The following is a 23,980-nucleotide window of genomic DNA, read 5'->3' on the forward strand; positions in this document are numbered from 1 at the left end:
AGTCACACATCTCTCAAAAGGTAGAAATGGTTAAGCTTAGTGAAAAAGGCATATGGTAAGCCCAGATAGGCTAAAAGCTAAGCCTGTTGCACCAGTTAGCCAAGTTGTGAATACAAAGGAAAAGCTCTTGAAGGAAATTAAAGTGCTCCTCCAGTGACCACATGAGTGCTTCATTGCTGGGCTACATTAAGCAATTGTCACAGCCACCCCTGCCTTCAGTATCCACCACCCTGATCAAAAGCCATCAAAACCAGGAAAAAGATTATGGCTTTTGCTGAGAATGCACAGCTTCATGGTTTCAAAAAACATTTAACATTTTTTTGGCAATAAAGGATTTTAAATTAAGATATTTACATTGCTTTATTAATACTGTTGAATGCTTCACAGCATACAGTACAGTGTAAACGTAACTTTTATATGCACTGGGAAACCAAAAAAATTCATTGGACTAGCTTTTTTGTGATACTCGCTGTATTGTGGTGGCCTGAGACCTAACCCACATATCACCAAGGTCTGCCTGTACAAGAAGGTGATGTGTAGATTTTGTAATTTTTTACTCAGTTATTTTGGGAAAACTAAAACCCAAGTCATGTTTGGACATGAGATAGTGAATATGATCTTGGAGCCAGGTCTCTACAAGCAGTATTACCATGTGTTCTAAATTTGCCCAGGTTTGGTTGAGCTCCTGCAGCGTACTCCTGACAATGCCAGAGACTTCTTCTTTCTTGTCATGAATCAAAGCGAGTCCATTCTGCTCAATTTTTTCTACCTCCTTTTCTTTTGCTTTAATCAAATCTTCCAGGTCCTGAAAGATTAAAAAGCAGTCATGTCAAATTGCTCTATCGTGGAACTCAGGCATGCACTGAAATTGAGCCATTATAGTCTCATATCCTGAAAATACTAATCCAAATGCCTATCATCTGCAAGACAGGGTCCCCAAAGTGACACTTCTTCCTACATTTAAATTGTAAAAAGTCTTTTTATCCCGTGAAAAATTACTATAACTTTAAAAAGGTAAAGCTTGATTACCTAAGATATATGGAAATGGCACCATGTAGTTTTTTTCAAGAAGTTACAAGGAAAGAAATATGTCAGAAACGGTAACACAATTTATATTCATAAATTCAATATATGTTGGAGAAGTTACACAGTGCTAGCCCATGGGGTGAAATGTGATGGAATGGTATTCTGGGCCTTAGTTTCTGAGATTTTAGTTACATTTCTGCTATTATGGAGCTGTGCCACTTTGGTGGGAAACTTGGACTGAGTCTGAGTTTTTTCAGATGGAAAATCAGAATCTCTATTATCCTTTCTTTCTCCCAAAAATACTCTGATTCTATGTGATTCTAAAAGGTTATAGGCTTTTCTTATGAATCAAATCTTCATTTTCTTTAGGATGTGCATTTAGAACTATCAGTATGAAATGTTCACAAAAGCATATAAAATCAGGCGATGATTAGAGACCATCCTTAAGCATACATCATAATCCTAACTTTTATTTATTTTGATATGCCATTTGAAACTTTGAAAAGCTCAGTGAGGCCAGCTGAGGCTGCTGTTGAAGTTTTATGGATCCATAAGTAAGAGAGGAAATCAAGTCATACAACCTGTCTAGGAGATTAGAGTGAAGAAAATTCCGAAATATGTTCAGTTTGGATAATGTCTCGATTCTGCAAAAAAGATTTCTACCTCCCTCTCGTAATCCACCTGTGGGTAATAATATTGGGATGGGCGGTACGATTGCGAGGGTATTTGTATGGAGTCCCGCCTCTGCTGTGTTAATTACCTGTTGTATCTCTTTTTTTTGTTTCTGTCTGGTCCAACCTTTTAATCAGTCTACCTCATTCTATAAAACAGGAATAATAATACATTTGCTTACCATAAGCATCAGATAAATATACATATGAAATATCTTTAAGCTATTAAAAACTAGACAAAGGAGGAGTATTACTATATTCAGCCATTTGGTAATCTGCCATGCTTCAGTGCAAATGGCTTTCTTTTTTTCTTCTTAATCATCATGAAGCTATTTTTGTCCTGATATATTAATTAGAAATTCATGTAATAAGTAGCCTGAAGAGATCATTTTTGTTTTTAATATTGTTCTTCCATTTCCACTTAATAATTTTGTCAATGTTTTGACAGTTTTGATAATTAATTAGAGAATGCATACAGTGGTTACAAGGGCTACAGGTCCTTTATTCAGTATACAAAACATTATCAACTTTACTGTTTAAGATTTTTCTTACTTCTCTAAATTAAATATCCATAAACAATGCTTCCACCATGTCTTAATAGGATTCTAAAATTCAATAACTGGAACTAAAATTATCCCCATTTATTCAAAGATGTTAACTTTTTCAGTGAGCAATATTAAATGACATCTCTAAAATGCCCTGTGTATTTATAGTGACATAAATCAAAACCTAGTAGGAAACAGGACAGAAACACATATTTCGGGAAAATGAAGGTATATTTTCCTTTCCTTTTAATAATAATTAAAACATGATTCTGTTTGTGACCAATGACAGGAAAGCCAAACCTAACATTTTTTTTTACTATAACACATCATTCTTAATTCGTAAGTATCCATTTTCATGTTGATTTAAATGCCTAAATCACCTCTGAAAGAGTGGGAAAGTACTAAAGATTTTTTTAAATAAAATAAAACTTGAATCCAGTCACCAATTTAAGTATGCGAGCTTAAATGTCACACTTCGGTCCAGAGGAACAATTTCTTAAAAATAACAATAAATTTTTATCAAGGTTTGTGCTACTGCCAAATGGGACCTGCCATTAGGCTTGTGATTTACATGTGATGCCCCAAAATAACTGTGGGGGCTACTTGCATTCTGTTGTTTCAAAAAAAAAAAAACAACTTTTCATTTGGAATCACACATCGGTAGTGCTGTCAAGTTCTTTAAACCACTCGCGCAGCATTCCCTCCCGACATGGCCCGGCATCACCCTCCGGGGGACTAGATTTGGGTCCAAAAAGGAGTAAAACTTGGCCAAGCTTCTGCTACGTTTTCCAGCTATGTCTCCCTTGGATAAATAGATGATATGTATGTGAAAGAGACAAAATGGAAAATGGAAGGGAAAAAAGTATGCTTAAGAGAAGAAAAAATAAAAAGAATAAAAGAAAAGTAGGGTAGGGAGAAGAAAAAAAGGAAAAGCAAAGCCGTACTGATGGATCAGTCTTTAAAACAGTAAAGTTTATTACGACAGTGTTACCAAGGCAGCACTCATCTTGTTAATGTTAATACAGATTATCTTTCAATTTTAATGGAAACATTTGACCTTGGAATTCAAGAGGTATGACTTCTCATCCTTCAAAATAAAATGCTGGAATTCCAGCTTAGTTGTATATTTTACAATTGATGGACTAAATTGGAAATACGACTGGCCCCAGGAAAACTGGAAATGCAGTGAAACTAGATGATGGATGTTTTGTCTTCAATCTTTTATATAACCATCATCTGATGTGAAGCATTTATTTTTTTTGTTTAATTTCAAGTTATTTCTCTATATGATTGCAAAGTCTTCTTTGCAATCTTAATGCAACCTTGGAATTGCAATCCATTAGCTTGTCAGTCCAGCATAGAAACATCTGTTCTTCCTTTTCTAAACCAAAACACTTCCACTGAGTGGTTTGTGCACCATAGAAAACTGCTGGTTGGAAGGAAGAGCATTACCAAAGGCCTCTCTTTTTGAAATCGAGGCTATAAAAACAAGATCTGGGGAAATGACTGTTTCTGTGGAATTGCTTGACAACAGAGTCTTCAACTGTTCTTAGGAACCACTACAGGGAATAGTCACAGCGAATCTGTAACACATTACAAATTGTTGATTACTAAAAAAAGGTATTACAGCATTAACTGTAAGTTCATATTTCTCTGTGTTAACACGAATCCTGAGGAAATATGAAGTGTTTCTAAGTCACTGCACAACATTTAGAGTGCGCTCACTAACAACAGAACCAGAGACACTGATGGGGGCTTCTCTGTGTCACACAGCAGGAAGTAACACCGTCACGAGGGACGCACTCGCACAGAGTTGAGCCAGAAGCCAATCAAGCCTCTAGCGACAACTTCCACTTATAGGAAATAGAGGGGCAGGCAGAGCAGGTTAAATGGCATCATAAGGAAATACACGGGCTAATTCTGAACCTGACCCAGTCTATAGTTTCTGCAACAAGTTAATTGGATTGAAAAACATTGAGCAGGCACAAGAGATCTCAGAAGCAAATGTAGCCATGTGTCTGTCAAATCCTTATGTGAACAAGTTAACCGAAAAAAATTAAAAGACACTTTAAAAGAGAACTGAGAAAATAGTGTTATAGGTTGAGCATTAAATAGTACTATGGCTATTGTTCAATGTTTTGTGGTGATGATGATATGGTTATATAAGAAAATGTCCATTTTTGGAGATGTCTCTGCAGCATGCAGGAATAAAATGGCACAATGTCTGGGGTTCACTATGAATTTTTTAAGAAAAGAAATAATTCAGGCAAATATATCAAAATCTTAATAATTATCAAATCTGATGATCGGTGTATGGGGTTGAGCAGCATTCTCTCTGCTTATGAGTTTGTTTGAAAATTCTCAGTTTCAAATTTCTAAAAAGGTGAAAAAAATCTAATAGAAAAACTCAATAAACTCACAAAATCACAGAAATTCATTACCAAATGCAACTTCTTTCAATATTTAACTCTCAACTCTCAAGGCCTGACCGATTCTTTCAGCATAAGCCATGAAACTGTGAAACAGCTCATGTCAGCTACTGGGACAATTTACCTGACAGTCTTTCAGTGCATTTTGAACTGAAGTCTGATCTCCGATTTGATGTTGTTTTAGTCTCTTTTCCTGGGTTTCAAACCAACTTTTCAGACATTGTACATTATTTTCATATTCTGACCAAGATTCCAATAAGCTTTCCAACAGCTGGATCTGAACAAAGAAAATGAAAATAAATTTGCAGTTTGATTTTAAGGTCAAATCCATGGTACCCAAGCCACTATTTCCTCCAAATTAGGAAATCTTAAAACAGACCATTGTGTAGATGATTAAGAAAATGAATTTTATAAAGTGATTCAATGACTTTTACTCCTAAACAAGAACTTAAGTCAACTTGAAGCAAACGTAAGAGAAATTAAGATGCACCTTTAAAACACTAAGACAACATACAATGTATAAAGTAGGAAGCGCCTAAGAGAAAGCTAACAGGATTAAAGAATGTTTAGGGTGAGGTACGTGTCAGGGGCATTCTCTTCAGAAGCATTCATGTGCCAGCTGTCACCATACCACCTGTGAAATGAGTTTTCTTTATAGAGCATGCCTGTTCTTGGAGTTTTCATGTAGAGGGACAGCAAAGGCCGCTGGCTCACCTTCTCTGTTACTAGACCCTGCAGGATTTGCCAGCTTTTATTCATTGCTCCAAGCTGCTCAGCAAAATCAGTCTTATCGCTGCGTTTACTTTCCACATCCTGACTGCTGATCTGAAGCACAGACTGATTGACAAAATCAACTGTCAACTGTTTACAGTTAATGTCTATCTTAAAACCCTAAAAAGGGAAGGGAGAAAATAAGAAAACATGATTAGGCATATAAATAAATGTCTTCTATCTTAAGGAAACAAGGTTATACATGTAAAGGTCTTATATTTTATCAGGAGTTGGAAAGCTTTAAGTAATCTTAAGATTAATATTATAATTTCCATGAGTTTGTCTAAATGGCACAAAATCTGTGTGTATAATCCTATCTATTATTTTCAGAAGTTGTACATATAATATATAGGAACATATTGAATATAAATTGAACTTACACATATATTGGATATAAATACATACATTTTAGGCAGATTAAATTATATAATCTCATTATAAAAAGTCATAAATTATAGCACTTATTTTTATGATTTCTTAAAATGACACAAATTCAAAATAATTCCTAATACTTTTCAACACTTTCTTACTTTTCTAGGCCTAAATTCAAAATTATTCCTAATACTTTTCTATACTTCGTAACAACTTTCCTAGGCCTAAAACTAGGCAGTTTTCTTACTTTTGTACACTGTTCTGGTCACTATGTATGAAACATTAAACTCTAAGACCTGATTTCCATACTTTGAGTATTCGAGTTCTTTCAAATAAAAGTGTCCTAAAATATGAAAAGAAAAAAATGTTTAATTACCTTATATTTCTGAAGGTATTCATGAATTGCCTTGTAACCTATGGAATTTTTTATATTCTCTTCATCCTTTTGAATCACATTTTCCATGATAGAAATCCACGTCATGACTTCAGAAATGGCATGGCGGGAAGGCAGCTTATCCATCCGGAGCTGTCCAAGTAAGAAAGCAAGTCCCAAGTGTGCAAGTTCAAACCAAATTCCTGCTGACCTAACAACCATGCATCAATTCTTGTTAAAGTGCCAACAGAGATTACATGTCTCAAATGACATTTCTGGATCTTCACCTTACTAGAAGCTTGAAATTAAACATATAAACATTGTGCAAACATTAACTAATTAATCAAAACACCAGCAAGAAGAAAATATTGTTCTTATTTTATAGCTAGTTTTATGAGTTTATAAAAAACTTACCTACAAAACATTCAACAGATGTATTTTATTAATTATCTTGTAAAATTTCTGCATGTGATGACTCAGGAATATTAAAAGAAGAAAGAAAAATACCACACTACAAACTATCATTTTCTAGATTTTTGGCACTCTAATATTTATTCCTAAGAGCATGGCCAATTTCCTCAGTCATTAACTAAAATATACTTAGAATTCTGAATCTTACTTAAAATATCATACATTATACAGATACTTACAATGATTTTCAGGAACAAAAACAACTATTTAAAATATTTATGGACTTCTTGTGGTGCAGAAAGATGTAGAGATACATGTGAGTGGTTTCCTGCTCTCTAGAAATGTACAGCTGTTGATTAGGAGCAATGAGACATACGCATTAAACACAATTATCTATCATACCTGGTAGAGTGATGAATGCCAAAGAGAGACAAAGATACTGTCTGGAAGTTCAGGAGAGAAAGGTGTATTTCAGATAAGAGAAATACTTAATGTTTATTCAATGCCAGTTGCTCTATCGTAGGTGAAATGATAGGTCTTTTATATATACTGTTATTGCATCTTTATAACTACTTTTTTTATGAGGGAGGTGTAGTGACCCAAATTTTACTCATGAAAAAACAGCAAGTTTAAACAAGGCTAGACAAGGAGTCTAATAAATACATGCACACACACATACATACTAAAGAAGCCCATGGAATATTTGACACTTGTAGATACGGCCTTGTAGGACAGTTCACATTTACTGTGCAAAACAATGGAAGAGAGAAAAGGCAAGATGTCCACAACAAAGCTGATCTAAATTTGTGAGCAAAAGCAGATTTACATACTTTTACATTTAATTTGCTTCAAATCATTTATTACCAATTAAACCAATGGTTATTTCTATACCTGGTGGAGCTTTTCCTGTACAGCTGGGATATTTGTCAGCAGGTCTGTCCACTGACTATCAATGTGTGACAGCTCTGAACGCAGGGCAGCTGTGTCCACTTTTTTTAATCGAAGAAGTTGATTTCCAGTGCTCAGAACAGACGATTTTAGGGAAGATTTGGCATCCACCTCTTTGGAAAACTCCTAAAAAAGTAGCAATGTTCAAGTCAGTAAATAGCCAGAGAGTGCATTTAAGGAAAGAAACCAATTTATTACATAAACGCTTTGTCTTTTCATCTTAAGGGGAGCCTCATTAAGGATGCTAGAGGAAGAGAACACCACACCCTTGCCTGAATGAAAGGCAACAACGCAGCCAGTACTTGAAAACTCCCTTTAATGCAGCAATATTGAGCCCTATTATTTTGCATAATTATTGAACACATAGTTAATACTGACGCATTCTCTATGGCTTGATTTATGAAGTATATTACATTGAATCAAATGTTCATTCAGATTCTTAGGCTTACCAGGAAAGCATTCAGATGATCACGGACCATTTCCAGTTCTTGTGGGACTGTCACAGATTGTTGAGTCCAAAATTCTAGCCTGTCTTTTGCAGATTGTAACCAGTGACTTAGTTCTGCAGATTCATGTTGGTATCTGTAAGTATATGAATGAGGCTATTAAGTAAACACCCAGTAAGACCTACTTTCTGCTAACTCAAGTTATTCAGCAATTGCCAATTTTAAAACAAGAGACACAACAGATCTGGGAGAATAATGCCCTGAGTTGACACTACCAAATTCTCTTAATATTTATAAGTCAATCAAGCCAGTCTCTCTGAATTTCAGCTTTCCCATCTCTAAGGGGAAAATAAAAAATATCTTTCTCCTATTTCTTTACATTGGAACTATTTAGAAAATATTAGATGAATGTTATTAAAACATCAGAGAGGTAAAGGTGGCCTAGAAATTGAGCATTTCAGTATGTGGAATCAATCCTCCATCTCTTTTGAATACCTCTGTTGCCCTTGAGAAACTTGCCTTCTCAAAACACTTTTCTTTTTCTCCTAAAGTTTTATACATGGTGGCCACCCATGTACAGTCAATTGGCAAGGGGGGATGGTAGTTCAAAGGTAAGCTGCATCATGCCCCTACCTTCCCGCCTACTTATAATTACGTCTATACAATCAGACAAGACTCTAATTAGGGGCTTTGTGTTTGCCTTTATTTTCCAAACGATAAACTCAGAGAGGGACCAGATCTTTTTCAAGTGCTGTACCCACTAGCTTTAGAAAGACTGCAGCACTAATCTAAAATTATGAAAAATAGTCTTTGTATTACCTGGTCCAGTGTTTCAATATTGTTTCCAATCTGTGAAGTTCCTTAGACACTTTGTTGGTATTATTTAACCAGTGTTCTCCAAGTTGATTCAGCTGGCCTTCTAGATATGAGCAGCTAATGGACATCAGAAGTCGTTTCCCATCATCTAATACTTGATACAATTTGGGCTGGTATTCATTAAGGCTGGATTTCAAATGCTAAAATGATCGGAAATACTGGTTTAAAAGCTGGGATGGTGTGATATTTCTCTTTAGAAAGCATAATTTCTCCGGTGCCCATAATTTTCCCATTATCCATTTGTCAGATTCCAACTATTTGCACCTAAGTAACATTAGAAACTTTGAGATGGCTCATCTACATCTAAGTATAGATGTTTGTTTTTTTGTAGTAGTAGCTTTAGGAGCATTTAAGACTGTCAAACTGTAAGTATTTCAGGAACAGTATGATACCAGTATCAACTACAGAAAATGCTTGGTGGAGGTCGAATTTTCAAAGGAGCTCTCTCATACAAAAAGGAAAAATATCCTTTTTATGTTCTACTTCAACAATGTCCATAGTTTGAAATAAAAGTAAAAGAACTTAATAATATATCAGATTGCAAATCTGTTTAGATTCTGCTAAAGCCATGAGAAAATTCCAAAAGGAAATGCTACTGAAATGCTCCTTGGACGCTGACCTGGTAGAGCGTTATCCGGTTGATGAGCCTGTCCGCGCTCTCCTCCACCAAACCCACACTTGGGATGTTACTTTCCACCACCTCCAGCTGTCTGCTGAGCTCCCGGTAGTCCTCATCCAGGTGGGACCACGTCTACAAAGGCAATATCAGTCTCTGAGCTAAAAAAATCCTCATTAAGGGACGCACTCTACAGATTTTTTCAAGTTACATCAGAGATGTTTGTGTGGTAGGTTTGCTCTGGGAAGCACAAAATGACGTTAAAGCAAGTACTCAGATGTTGACCCTGAAAAGCACTGGGAATGGGCTTTAGCATCTGCACAAACCTGGGCAAGTTATTAAACTTCTCTGAACCTTATTTTCAATGTTAAAAATATGGGGATAAAAGTAACTCCTGTCCATTGTGTAGATTAAATAGAATAATATATGAAGCATACAGAGAATACAAGAGGCATCTGATATACATGGTTTCATTCTTTACCTCAGTAATGCTGAGCATATGACTAAACACATTACACCTGCATAAATGACAACACACACATTGAAGAAATGAATATGCAGTATACAGACATTCTACTAAAGAGAAATCCCAAATCACTTATTCCTTAATTCTGATTATTATTTTATTTAAAATTGGAAAATCTTTTTAAAATCATTTTCATCACTTCAAAAACATTTTCCCTCCCATGATTTATGGTAAAGATCAGCAGATTTTCAGTATGGCTATCCAAACCCCAAATATTGTCATGCCCGGACTGAAGACAGTATTCGTCTATCTGACTCACAGTGTAGCCTTTATCTGAATATAAATATGAAACGTGGGAGGACAAGGCAATACGTGTTGCTGAGTTGGAGAGAGTTCCAAGGTTATATGAGGCAAATCACAGGAATAAACACGTCTTGCCTCAATGGCTTGCTTTGCAAAAGGGAGTTTGCAGTAAGGAAGATGCTACATCACTAGTCTCACCTCTAGGATGTACTCCAGCTCGACACCCCTCTTGTGAGCCCGTTTCAGTACAGCTGAAGCCTGCGCCATCAGTTCTGTGTGGAATTGGGTTTCCCTTAGGAGTGCAAAGCTGATTATCTTTCTGAAAAGCGTTTCAGTCAAGATCATATGCGATTCCAGGCCCTGAAAATATTCCTGCAATTTTTCAAGGAGAAAGAGGTCAGCAAATCATTCAGCTGCTACCCTTACAATAAAAAATTGCTTCAAACGTGAAGCCTCAAAAACTCAGTGACTACATGAGCAACACAGTGCCACCCGACCTGCTCACCTCCACCTTACCCAGGCTTGCTCCGCTGCTTGCAGAGACGCGGCTCCAGCCTCCTATCTGGCCTCTCTCGTCTCGCCACTCAAGTTCAGCTACACTCCCCAAAACAGTGCCCTTCACATGTACTAGCTTCTGAAACAGCTCTGCCCTCTAATTCTTCACCGCTGTAGAGTCCGCGTGGACTTTCACTAACTCCAGCACACAAACTCTTGGACACACTCGCTCCTGTTCCCTCACCCTTGGCCTCTGTTTATACTCTGTGCTCCCACAGATGTCCTCATTGACACGTTCACAACCTTCCTCCCTCATACCATGGGTGGTCTTGAGTTCTACTTCTCTGAATTCCCGGAGAATTTGTTTGCTGTGCTTTAATACTTACTGCCAAGCACAGCTTGACACATACTGATTGGTATTATGTATTTTGAAATTTCCCTTGTATTATACCCACACTCGACAGAACTGGAGGCTTTACACAATCCTACAAATGTGTTTTGAAATATTACTTTTCTGTGTAAAAGGTCCCAGAGGAGGGAGATAAGGCTTGTTCCATGTCCTGTTCCCAGCACCAGGAGTAGGGCTGAAGGGCTAGGCTCAGCACTGCTAATAACACTTAGCGTGTACTACATGTTAAGCACTCTGTCATCTCAATGAATCCTTGTAACAACTTATGAGGTAGGTAGTTTTATTTTCCATTTTATAGATAAGGCCACAAAGTAGCCAGTCTATGTAACACACTCAGGGTTATTGTAGAACTCTCCTTCAGCAAATAGTCTGGTCAACACAAAATAGAATCATTATTTTTAACTGACAGCTATTATATATCACAGAATCTTAAAGTTGGAAGAGAACTTGGAGGTCATTTAGCACAACAGTCACCAAACGCTAAGACTCCTTTGGGAAACCTTCCTCCCCCAGTCAGCCTTGGCTGGTCTCCTGGCTGGGGGGCTGTCTGTCCAATGGCAGCCTATTCCTTTTTGAGTTCTTCAGCTATTGAGCTTATTTTTCTGTTATTTATACTCATTGATCCTAGTTTCCTCTCTGGAATAACTCAGGATGATATTTTACTGCCATGGTCAGAGAATTGAGAAAAACCAGCTGTGAACTTTAAAGCAATGTTTTCAAAGCCAAATGATAAGGCCTTAATAAATCACCAAGTTTTGGATAAAAACCTTTGGGAAAAATAGCAAGAAGTATAATCCCCAACAAAACAAAACAAAATAAAACAAAAACCCACCTTTTTAAGCCACCAGAGAGCTACATAATGGCAGAATGCGTTAACCATCTATAACCTAATAGGGTTTTTAAAGTGTTTTTATAGGAAATTCCCACAGTTTGAGTTTGGCTTTCTGCACTGGCAAAACTGCTCTTTCTACAATCACTGCTAGTAAGGTAAGAGTTGCCTACGTGTGTGCCTTAAACAGGTATTCCTATACTCATAAGTGGTGTCTAACTTGAACTTGGTTAGGGCACACACTCAGGCCTACCAAGCTTGATCATGTAGTAAAAGGACGTGTCTCCGGGAAAATCTCTTGAGGCCAACAGCAGCTAGCAGAGCACATGCTTAAGGGCCGGAAGAACTGAGTGACGCATGTTTAGGGACTGAAACCCTATCTCAGAGCCGAGTGGGCAGCCCTGTGTTCCCCGAGTGGAGGAAGGAGTCCTTGGCCAGAACAAGGGTAAACAGACAGGACACCTGGGACGAGATCAACAAAAGGACACAAAAGACACAAAGGCAAAAAAGCAGAGTTAGGACGAAGCTGGGCTCCTTTGAGGGGAGATTTTGAGTTTCCTCCTGGTTGAAGTTCACAAAGGAAGAAAGCCTGGCTAGTACTAGTGAGGAATGATAATTAAGATTACTGGTCAGGTTGGTATAAAATTATAGAAACATATCCTCTATAGTTTTCTGTGCTACTGAATGCCAGTGGCTTTGACTATTCATTCATTGACAACTTAGAGGTAGCTTATGCAAGTAGAAGCTCTCATGAAAGATTGGCTTTACTACGTGTATGTCAGTGAATGAGACTATGCTTTCACAACTACATTTTCTCTCTCTCTCTCTCTCTCTATTTTTTTACCTTATGTTTATCAAGCAGTTGTTGGATTTCTTCTTTGGAAGACACGATGATTTTCTGGTCGCTTGCCATCTTCTCTCGCCCAGTTTCCAGCAGGTCAGTCAGATCTTGCAAAGCCCTTTCGTACTGACTCTTGAGTGCAAGACTGTGGTTGAGACTGCCCCGCCGGGAGGCAATGGTCATCGTCAGTTCATCATACATGTCCTAATGGAGACATTGACACGTGCAATTCATGTTTTGATGCCTTAAAGTGTGTTACCGCAAGCACATGACCCAACAAAGGACACCCCTTTAGGTTCCTGCCACAAAATGATGCTCTGCATGGAGGTCACCTGCTTATTCATCTATAAGCCTTACTTTGACAATTTCTTTTGAAAAAGATAAGCTAAATATTTCAATTCCAAAGGATAGGAAAAAACATTGCCTGAAAATGACACAAGGTAGATCTGACAACTATTTCTCAGGATGTCAATAGTTCATGGTGGGACAAGGGGTTCCTAGTTTCCTCTCTGGAATAACTCAGGATGATATTTTACTGCCATGATCAGAGACATAGAAATGTTGAGAAACTGTGTGGCTGAAGGGAATGGCACAGGAAATATAATTTTAATTTTTATCATGTTCACAAGGTTTATATAACTTTAGAATAATTGAATGTAATATTTTTAACATTTTATCTGATAAGTAATAATGAAATTTTGGACTATGCCTCAAATAAAGAGCTAAAAAAACAGAGATGTGAGCAGAAAGACTTAAAAAGGGAATGTTTTTGCCAAATCTGCTGTAGTAAATAACTACTTAAACTGGGAAGACATATTAGGAGACGATGATGCACCAAACACAAAATTTATTTGAGCCATATGGACCTGATTAACATATCATATTAAGGCTTACTAGGCCAAATGGTTCAATCTGGAAGAGTTCAACTTTAATGTCTATTTACAGCTATGACGTTTAGTGACTCTTACACCTGACATTTAAACACTGTCAGAAAACTGTCTAAAAAGGACAAAGTGGGGGCAGTGGGTTCATGACATGAAATGTTAGGTAAAGGAATGTGACAGTTAAAATAAAAATGTTCATTTTGAAATAAGAGCTATTTTATATTTTCAAAAGGAAAAACTTGTAAGCCTGCACTGGGCTCATACTTCTAATCCCTCAATAGTTCTGCAATAAGGCATGCAGATGCAGGAAAAAACAATGTGTGTGTGTGTCACTGTACCGAAGTTTTTCTTAATATCATTTAACTATGTTGCCTATTAAATGCTAAATTTTGCTGGTCTGATTTCCCAGGATCTTCCTAACATCCTAATAGTAGATTCTTGACTCAGTACCCAATCTGGAAAGCAAATTATCCCAAAGTTATTCTCTACCTCTGAAGGCTCTCAGGAAATCTGCTGGATTTCAGCTACTTCTAGTTTACTTATTACTTATTAATTTTTTGTTCTGGAATTTTAAACGATGCCTCTTTTCCATTCAAACATGTCTAAAAGATAAACTATAACTCTGAAAGCCCAAGAAAACCACTTTCTAAAAAGTATTAGCTTGAGTATATTTTCTTTAGAACAGTTTTTGGGGGTACAAAATAGAATAGACGTCCCTCTTTTAACTTTTCTCGGTAGGATTGATAATTATTACATTTTCTTGAGTAGAAAATAATATGCTATGATTCGACTATACCAAAATGCTTAGTCACTGAAATAATAATAAAGTAAGTATCAGGAAAAAAGAAAAAGAATCTTAGAAGCCTGAGAACAGAATTTATTCTATTGCACTAAATATAGTAAAAGTTTCAGAAAAATTTCTGAGACTTACTTGGAAGAAAGATTAGGATGTAAAAGACCTGAACTTTGTAAAGAAAAATCAAGGAAATAGAGAAAATAATTTTTTCTTGACTTCTAGTTAGGATGTGTCATTGAGGCTGAATGCCATTGGCAGAATATTATACCTGGAGTCTGGAGAGTTCTTGCATAGAAGGCGGCTCGATCTGCAACTTGTCACCACGCTTTTTTAATTCAATGATTCCTGCATCCAATTCCTTTAGCCCATCTTCAGCCTGTTGTATTGCCTATGTAAGATTGAGAACATTTCATTAAAACTCCCAAGGAACAAAATGCGGTTTGTATGTCTTTTTATTTGTTCTTCTTTCCACAGAAAACATTTCAATGCATATGAAAAGAGTCATTTCAATACAACATCAAAACCATGGCCATCTTTTATATACAAGAGAGAAGAAATACCTCTATTATACTACAGATCATGTATCTTAAATGTAAGGAGCTGATGGGAGGGACATCACATGGAGGGTTAGAAGAACAATGGCTTCCTTAAACAAGTAGGGGAATTTGTGACTAGCAATGCCTGAAAAAGAAGCATAACTTAGGATATAGAAGAAGGTATTGCCTGAAATTTTCTAGGGCTTCATGCTCTGGTTTCCTAAAATGCAGTTTTGAGCATCTTTGGGGGGAGATGCAGTGAGGCAGGGGGAAAATTTGTTCCAGCATGATCAGGGAACGCTGTCTTTCTTTAGTAGAAAAGTAAGCAATCAACAAGTATCCAAGTGGCTGCTAATTCTAAGACTTGTCTTCCCAGCACAAGATCTGTAGAAGATCTCATCCTGGCCTTCAAGGAGCTTACAGTCTGGTTAGCAAGCTGAAGTAAACAAAGGAAAACAAAACAAGGCTAATATAATTATGCACTAAACTTGAAACAATGCATCCCTGTTGGAGGACTTTGCAGAAGAGAGACACCAGTGAATCCTGGAGGAGTCTAAGGAGGTTTTTGGAAGATATGTAACCTCGGTTGTCCTTGAAGGATGAAAAGAACATGGGCTCCAGATGGCAGATGAAACACATGTGTCCTATTTTCTCTGTTCTGAATCCCCACTACGACCACAGCAAGCATTTTGTTTGCTTGTTTCTTGGTATGTCCCTTGAGTGCCATAAATCTACAAGGACAAGAAAAAGGAAAGAAGACAATACTAGCTACATTTCGAAAGCTAGAGTTCAGAAGGATGTGTGATCACTGACAAGAAATCTGAGAAAGCTGAATTCTTAGCTGGAAGAGGAATACCGTCACGAACTTCACAGCAATAATAGCAATCTTGGGATCTCTGGGTGAAGTGGGATGGATGCTAAATAAGGAGGGTTGGTAAAAAGCTGCTTACAAAACACTGAAATTTTCAGATCCCCTTCCTCATCCCACATAGCCCGTTTCCTTTTTAGGGGAAAGATTGGAAGTTTATTTTCAGAAGAAGGTAAGACAGTCTCTGGACTGAAGAGCACCAGAAATAGTTGTGGGCTTGAGTACTTTGGCTGAAGGCAGGGGGATATAGTGACCGAATGCCACTGGGTGCTGAATGTGGAGCCCCTTTGTCTTCTAGAGTGCTGCAGCCAGCATCCACCCTCCAGACAAGGGAGAGGAAAAAATATAAAAAGACCAATAGGAAAACCTAAAGGTTTGACACAAGGATTCTCCTACAAATAGCCCACAAAGGCCACCTTTCAGTAAATCTTAAAATGTCAAGCCCCATCCCTCTACAAAGTTCCCCTTCAGCTGTTTCGATTCCCTTCCTAAATGTGAACAGACAGCAAAGGTTTTCCATGTATCTGAGAAAAGCCTGCAGAACAAAAGATAGAGACTAAGCAAACAAATAAATAAAAGGCAAGCTGGAGGGAAACACTATACAGGAAAAATGAAACTTCAGCCAAAAAAAAAAAAATCATTAATACACCCAGAGAGATTACAAAATATAATGCATCTATAAGAAAAAAAAAGGAACAGGATACCAAAAAAGGATCATTCAGAGAACCAAAATGAGCTTTGAGGAAATGAAACACATGAGAGTAGAAATGCAAAATTCAGTAGAAAAGTTTGGAGTGGAAGTCAAGGAAGTCTTCCAGAAAATAGAGCAAACTGGGCAAGAAATGTCTCTTAATAAAAAAAAAAAATTAGAAGACTGGGCCATAATATCCAACATCTGCCTAAAAGGAGTTCCAGGATGGCAGACAGATAAAATGGATGAAAAATATTAAATCAATCAGAAAATTTTCCAGAAGGCAAGGAGAGCTCACAAGTCAAATGAACCCCTTGAACTCCCAGCCCAGTGGATAGAACAGACCCTTCCCAAGACATGTCATTGTGAAAACCGGGCTCATGGGGTAACGGGTCTGTTCCAGAGTGGAATGACGGACTCAAAAGGTGACTGTTTTGAGAGGTATCACCCCAATGCTTCTGCTATTATTACTTTTGTAACCCAAGGAAGGAAGGGATGGAACTAGCACATTTTTTAGTTGTTCTCCATTCATTCTAAGAAATAATCTAGTTGTTTTTATCCCTGGCATTCAGTTTATGATGTTGGTCAATGATTAGTAAAAGTGTTACTTGTGATACACAGATCCTATGTTTCACATCAGAAATTCAAGGCAAAGCATCGCTATAGCTGCCCAAATCTTTTTTGGAATCCGGTCGATAATAAGCCAAAAATAAAAAATAAAAATATATTAAAAAAACGGTCCTTTCAAGTAGAAGATAGGGCAGAGAAGAATGATTTTTAATTTGGGGGAAATAAGGACTCTCTTTAAAAGGCAGAAGAAAATATGATTAAGAAAAGTACATATTCACATATAATCTTGTAAACGACTTTAGATGACAGATAATAGATCCAGGTATCTATCTAAAGAAATATTTTGGGTGATCTTTACTTCAGACAATTCTCTATAGTCAACCCATAGAACTGCTTAGATGTCTAGTGAAATTAGGGTAAAGAATCCCATTAAATCACATACTTCTCATAATTATTTAGTTTATGAAACAGGAGCTAGTCTGTGTAATATTCATCCCACTTCTTCTCTCCTCCCTGTTTTCACTGCCATTATACTGGTTAGAATTCTCATTCATTCTCATCAGGGCACCTACAGAGAGCCTCCTGTTGGATATATGCCTCCTGATCCTGGAGATGCCAAGGCAACTACCCAGAAGTGGGACCAGCACTGACACTCATTCTCACCCTAAATGTCCAGTGACTTCCCGCTGCCAGTGGTTTGCAAGGGCTGTGCAAGCACTCAAAAGTGTAGCAGATGTTCTGAGAGGATACGATACTACATCTTTCATTTACATCCAACCACATTCACTTTTAATTTTCATTTGTGCATATGCCTTATGACACAGTTCCTTACAATTTATAAATAAGTAGATATACATATATTTGTGGTGTGCGCTTTTACTTTTTTAACTAATGAGGTATGCAATCAATAAAGCTTTGAGAACTTTCGTTTGTACAACGAAGTTCAAATTCTCTGACATTCAATAGGTCCCTTACTGCCTTGACTTTGCTCATCCAACCTTATTTCCCCTCAGTCATTTTCATTCATCCTAAATTCAGCTAAACAGGATTACTTGCTTTTCTCCTGAAGTGCTGTGAATTGTCTAATATTTATGTCTTTATTCTGGCTGCCTCTTTCCTTGGGTACCTTTCTTGCCAGTCTCTGTGTCCGGACTTCCAAGTCTATTTCAAATTTCCCTTTACAGTTTTCCCTAATACTACCCTTGTTGAAGGCAATCTACACCCTCTTAAATGTCCACAGTGCTCCACCTATACTGCTAACCAGGACAACTGGACTTTCTAGCACATGGCTTTGAGGTTTACGTCTAATGTCACAGTTAGGTGGCAAACTTCTTTGGGTCAGAACCTGTCACTGACATCATTTCCTCTCTCCCATTTCCTAGTTCTGTGAAAAGTGTCAAAGTCAATGTTACCCATCCAGTTATTCACACCTGGCACTTAATATGTATGACAAAAAATCATAGTAAGCTAGTCTTGCAACGATTTTAAATTTTGTATTTGAAATTTCATAGCAAATCAGATCTACTCTATGCATTTGCTCTTCCAGAAAGAAGGCAGCTGGAATTTTACCTCGATTTGCTCTGCCACAGGCTGTTCAAAGACATTTGCCAGTTTCTGAAGAATAATGTATTTGTTGTCAGTAAGTGATGTAGACAGCACCTTCAGATCATTCTAAAGAGAAAAGCAACAGGAAGACTTAACATGTGTAACAGGGAATTCAAAATGGTTGTGAACATAACATGCATTCTTAGAAATAACAGATAGGTGTAGGAACTTAATCTCCAGAAGAAACAGTACTGTCCTAGGGGAAGGTAAAAGGAACTGGTAACAATCTACCTAAATGTGAAAATTAACTTTTCATGAATTTGGTACACAGAACATTTCCAACACAATATAAATGGAGAGCAAATGTACAAATAAAAAGCAATACTGGTCACCCTAATCTTGGTAGGTCTGAAATAAATGTGCACATTTCAACACTGCAGCAGAAATACACACTAATGACTTTTATCTAGTGTAACAACCAACAGGTGTTCTGATTTGGGAAAGAAAATGATTCTTAAGAATAGTATGATTCCTCTTCTCCTCTCTTCCCTCCTTCCTTTTTTTCCCTACTTTCCAAGAATATGTATTAGCTTATAAAAAAATCCAGAAGTTTAGAAAATGTTACCCACAATGCTTGAAGACCTATGAAGTGACAGTATAAAAAGATCTTAGCCAAATCTTCTGTTCATAAACATTATTCACTTAAAAGTCCAAAGATATTTATACTGAGGTAGATTTGTACAAAAAGGAGATAATTACCAGGACTTGGGGACTCAGTTTTAAAGGGAATAATGAACTGGAACAAAATCTGAATGATAAAATTTTTAATTCCCCACCTCCCTGAAATATCAGCAAATAAGCTCTATTTCTTACTGGTTAGCAACCATATATGAGGGTTGTTCATCAGAGGCTAAAATTAGACTCAGCACATCCTCTTCACTGAGGGCGGATCATATGCAAGTAAGTGTTCTTCACTAAGATGCAGGAGATCTGACTGTCTCATGAGGAGCCAGATAATCACACCAAGGGAGAAAAACTGTCCTTAAGGATAAGTGGGAGCATTATAACACAAAATACAAGGCTAAAAAATAAATTATGAGCAAATTATACAGCAAAATTTAAAAAAAAGAAAAGAAATAGCATAAAACATGAGAAGTAGAGAAAAGCATATGATCCTAAGAGCTGATAATTGTCTCTAAGCAAAACCCAAGCCCATCTGCAAGCCTGGTGCAGACTAAACAGGAAATTGTCTAAGAACAACCTTGGAAAAATGAGAACAGCAACAAGGTTTTGCATAAGAGTTATGTTAATATTTGCATTATTCAACTGGATTCAGGGCGAGGTGGGCCATGGGAACATGTATCTGTTTTGTGTGCGTAGGAAAAGGTGTTTCCCATTCATTTGAACCGATTCAAAAGAATAAGGTTTCAATTATTATATACATTTAGAACATTAGTTCTGTTAATGTAAATGAGTAATTAAGCATAAATAACATGACATGGGCTAGAAGTGAAGAGTGTGTATTTCCTATATATATCTTTACATTTTTAATAGCATATTTTCTATCTTAATTGCATTCTATTCAAGGTAACAGAAAACAAGAGTTCACATTTCTTGAAGCCACACTAATTACTAGGAGAGACAAGCCAAGAAGACAGAAAAGCAGAGAATAACTAACAACATATGGATGTTGATATTGTCTTAAAAGTGAAAATCCAAAAGCTTTAACCATTTTTTATTACTGTAGTTGTGATACAGCAGGATAACTAAGGTATGTATATATATTATACATATAGCAGACATAATAATTTTTTCTTCTAGTCACTGAAATTACCTGTGACGCATAAAGAGGCAGGATTCTAGTTGTTTGAGAAACAGGTCCATAGAAAGTTTAAAATTTTTAAATCACTTGTGCTGTCTAATTTAACAAAGTATTTTTCATTTTCTAAATAGCTTAAAAAAATAACTTGAAATAACTTGAAATACTTATAAAAATATCCAGGAAACTTATTTGGGGTTAAGTCTACGAGTAAAATTTTAAAATACAGAATAGTTGATAGTTGACTTGCATAATTCCATGAAGAAAATATACATGTACAAAACATGTACACATTCTTCCAGATCATCTGTTGGGCACAGAATAATGTTAGCAGTTGAGTAAAAGCTAATAACTCAAAGGTTAAATGGAAAATGAAGGCATATTATTCCCATTACTGAGCACTGACAGAATACCAGGTGCTTAGTGCAAAGTAAAATAAATTGATTTGTGACTTGACCTTTAATTATATTAACATTGGAATTCTTTCTTCCAATTTGGACCACAAACATTCTGAAATGTCAGTTTTTGTTCATGAGCTGACCACCAACAAGTCAAAACTTGCTGGCAGGAGAAAAACAGAGAATGTGATTTAAAAAGGCTATCATGACTACATGTTTTCTTCTTGCTCCTCCATACAAAGTAAGTTCCAGAGTGCTCATGCTTAGTTTTTATTTTACTCTGAATGGCTAAAATTACCAATAAAAATTTTAAAGTACAAAAACACTAGCATTTTTGCAATCTGATGCAATTTGAAAAAGGGAAATATGCCTCCAAGTGATACACACATTTGCACTTTTAACCTACCTCATTCATGCCTGACAGAGTGAACTTTGTAGAGTACTGTAACAGGTTTCTGTAAGTTGTACAGCAGTTTTGCTGAACTTTAGACATGCTGAGTATACATATGCACATACCCAGATCTTCCATCCCAAACAAAATACCCCAAAATAATCAACTCCAGCTTTTCCAACACCAAGTGAAATGCTCTTTCCTCTCTATATGCTGTACAACATACCAGATAAAAATGCAAATATTCAGTCCAAGTCATTCCTCTAAGCCACAAACTTGCATTCCCAAATGTCTAATGTAACTATTTACCTGAGTATCTTAATTCTGCTTTGTATCCTTGGCCAGCCAATGGTACCTGGGTATTGGAGTCTAGTGTTCATTCTGTTTTATAGCACTTGCTGCATGTTTATTTCATGCTATGTTTTAAACTACACAATTATTAACTGTAAATTATAGCTATAATGTGCCACAAATATGACTTTCATTGGTTGAATTAAAGTTCTATTCAGTCCTTTGTTTGACTGGCTGGTTATCCCAAACCTCCATTTCTAAGAGCATAAAACTCCCAGTTTTCTAATCCTTGAGTTCAACCCTGTTGTTTCTCTACAATGGTCTTGTTCTTCATTTTTTTTTTAAAAAAAAGGTCTATATCATACCCCAAAAACATCCTGTTTATTATTAAATGTAGCTTGAAAATGGTCAAAACATCTCTTGATAATGTCCTACCTGAAAATTTAGTATTTGCTGAAGTCTTTCCTTCATCTGATGACATCGCTTATTTACTACTGAGTCTAGCAAGGATAGCCTGCCCACAAGACAACCCAAAGTATCTTCAATAACATCTCGGTTATCGCCATTCTCTGGAAATGCTTGGGAAAACAAGTTCTTGTTCTTATCCATTTCTTCAGACATTTCCTTAATATCTTTGGCAAGAGTCTAGGGTTGATTAAAAAAAAAAGCACATTTCAATGTGTAGATCCATGAATCTCTATACAAATCTACATACAAGTCATTTCCTCATAGAAAGTCCACTATGCCTCTCTTACTACTCAGTGATAGTTTCACCTAAGGTAAGTGGGACCACTTTCATACACTTCCATAAGTATTTGGCAGCTATTGGAGAGATTTTTCTCAAAAACTTTGTATCATTAACTAATGATAATGTACATTTGGTAAAAAAATGAGTTTTATAAAATGCTGTTTAAGAATGCACACATTTTTTTTTAAGTCTGTCTTTCAGACGTAGCAGAATTGCGACATACATCAGGGTCTCTACAAAGTCCTCCACTTTTTCCTCCTCTTACATACACAAGACAAAGAGTAAAAATACAAAACATGAATATCTTTGAGTGCTTTGTATATTCAGGCAATTCTTTTCAGTATTAATGAGGCTTTGAAGTAGACCTGACTTGTGTTTTGTTAGAACTGGTTTATGTTTGACTTCCTTTACACATAACATTAACAACCCAATATCAAAACTCCAAGCGCTCTGTAATGGCATACACTTACAGGTACAAGCTGCCCAGCCTACCTCTTGGTTGAAGAGGTGAGTTTCCGTTTCTTCTGGTAAAAGTGCCGTTGCAACAAATAAACGTTCCTCAACATCGTCCAACCAAGTGGAGGTAGCTGAGACCCCATCATATAACTTCTGTTCCAAGTGAATGTTCTGCCCTTTTGTCCCTCCACCCTGGAAGAAAACAGGGGAACAAAGAATTAATTATAGTGTTTAAAAGAAGCAAAGAAAAATGCAGGATGAGATGCCGGGGTGCAGAAGCTCTGTCTTTCAGGGCTTGAACACTAGAGTTGGGCCTCAACAGTTCATGCCCATGGGGTACGAACAGCTTCACAGAGCAAACAGAGCACGGCCCTACCTGGGACGAAACCTCCTCAAAGGCCTGGTTCAATCCACCCAGCAGAGACGTCACTGCAGATTTATCTTGGGTCTGCCCGTCCCCTCTGTATAGTGGCATGCCGGACAAAAGCCAATTTGGCCTGCTGTAGAGCTGTAGGCAAACAGGGGCAGCTTAGTAAGAGCATGTATACTGTGGCCAGGTTTTCTCACTTGGCATTGCACACTGAAGCAAATACTGGAAACACTGTCCTTATGAAAACCTCTTTTGGAGAAATAGGACCTCTGTGTCATGCCATGTTCATCAGACATGGTGACCAGATTCAGCAATAGCAATGTTTCCACTGATGGACTAAAAAGAAGAGAAAAATCAAGTAAGCGGTGGGAAAAATTCTTGAAATCTTATCATCAATCTCAACTTATCTTCTTGGTTTTAGCATTATGCATGATGGAATAATCCTCCTAAATATGAGAGTTAGACTGATTCCTGTGCTTTCCTCACTCTTTCCTCCCGCATCTCTTTTAGACCTACATGGTATCTCTCCAGTGAGGACCATGTGACGGCCCAGGGCTCAGACTTTTTAATGACGTCTCCAAACAAACTCAGTTTCCTATAACTTTTCAGAACAGCTCATCCTCCCCTGGCTGATCACTCATTACCCTCTACATATACCAGGCTCGTTTGCCACTGTAGGTAGGATGGTCACTGCCTAGCATCTCCTTACAGTCCACATCCTTAAATCCCAACCCTGTTATAGTGCCTTCCTACTTTTTAAATTTCTGCTTCTTTTTTAGTCCTGCTTACA

The 23,980-nt window shown here is 37.1% G+C and overlaps 1 protein-coding gene across 13 annotated transcripts in view; it reads right to left on the reverse strand.

Annotated features, from left to right (window-relative positions):
* SYNE1 (spectrin repeat containing nuclear envelope protein 1) overlaps positions 1-23,980 on the reverse strand; it is a 418,491-nt gene that overhangs the window by 88,360 nt on the left and 306,151 nt on the right. For all 13 annotated transcript variants that reach the window (XM_073219768.1, XM_073219776.1, XM_073219775.1 and 10 more), the window contains 15 exons: positions 23,197-23,328; positions 22,857-23,012; positions 22,052-22,261; positions 18,742-18,843; positions 14,776-14,895; positions 12,831-13,031; positions 10,452-10,625; positions 9,488-9,619; positions 8,812-9,008; positions 7,996-8,128; positions 7,490-7,672; positions 6,191-6,340; positions 5,386-5,562; positions 4,796-4,948; positions 650-805 (listed from right to left, as the gene is read on the reverse strand). In XM_073219768.1, the coding sequence (XP_073075869.1) occupies positions 650-805; positions 4,796-4,948; positions 5,386-5,562; positions 6,191-6,340; positions 7,490-7,672; positions 7,996-8,128; positions 8,812-9,008; positions 9,488-9,619; positions 10,452-10,625; positions 12,831-13,031; positions 14,776-14,895; positions 18,742-18,843; positions 22,052-22,261; positions 22,857-23,012; positions 23,197-23,328 (2,376 nt within the window). The remainder of the gene's footprint in view (positions 1-649; positions 806-4,795; positions 4,949-5,385; positions 5,563-6,190; positions 6,341-7,489; positions 7,673-7,995; positions 8,129-8,811; positions 9,009-9,487; positions 9,620-10,451; positions 10,626-12,830; positions 13,032-14,775; positions 14,896-18,741; positions 18,844-22,051; positions 22,262-22,856; positions 23,013-23,196; positions 23,329-23,980) is intronic.

This window comes from Manis javanica, chromosome 13, assembly GCF_040802235.1.
Source record: "Manis javanica isolate MJ-LG chromosome 13, MJ_LKY, whole genome shotgun sequence".
Lineage (NCBI taxonomy): Eukaryota > Metazoa > Chordata > Mammalia > Pholidota > Manidae > Manis > Manis javanica.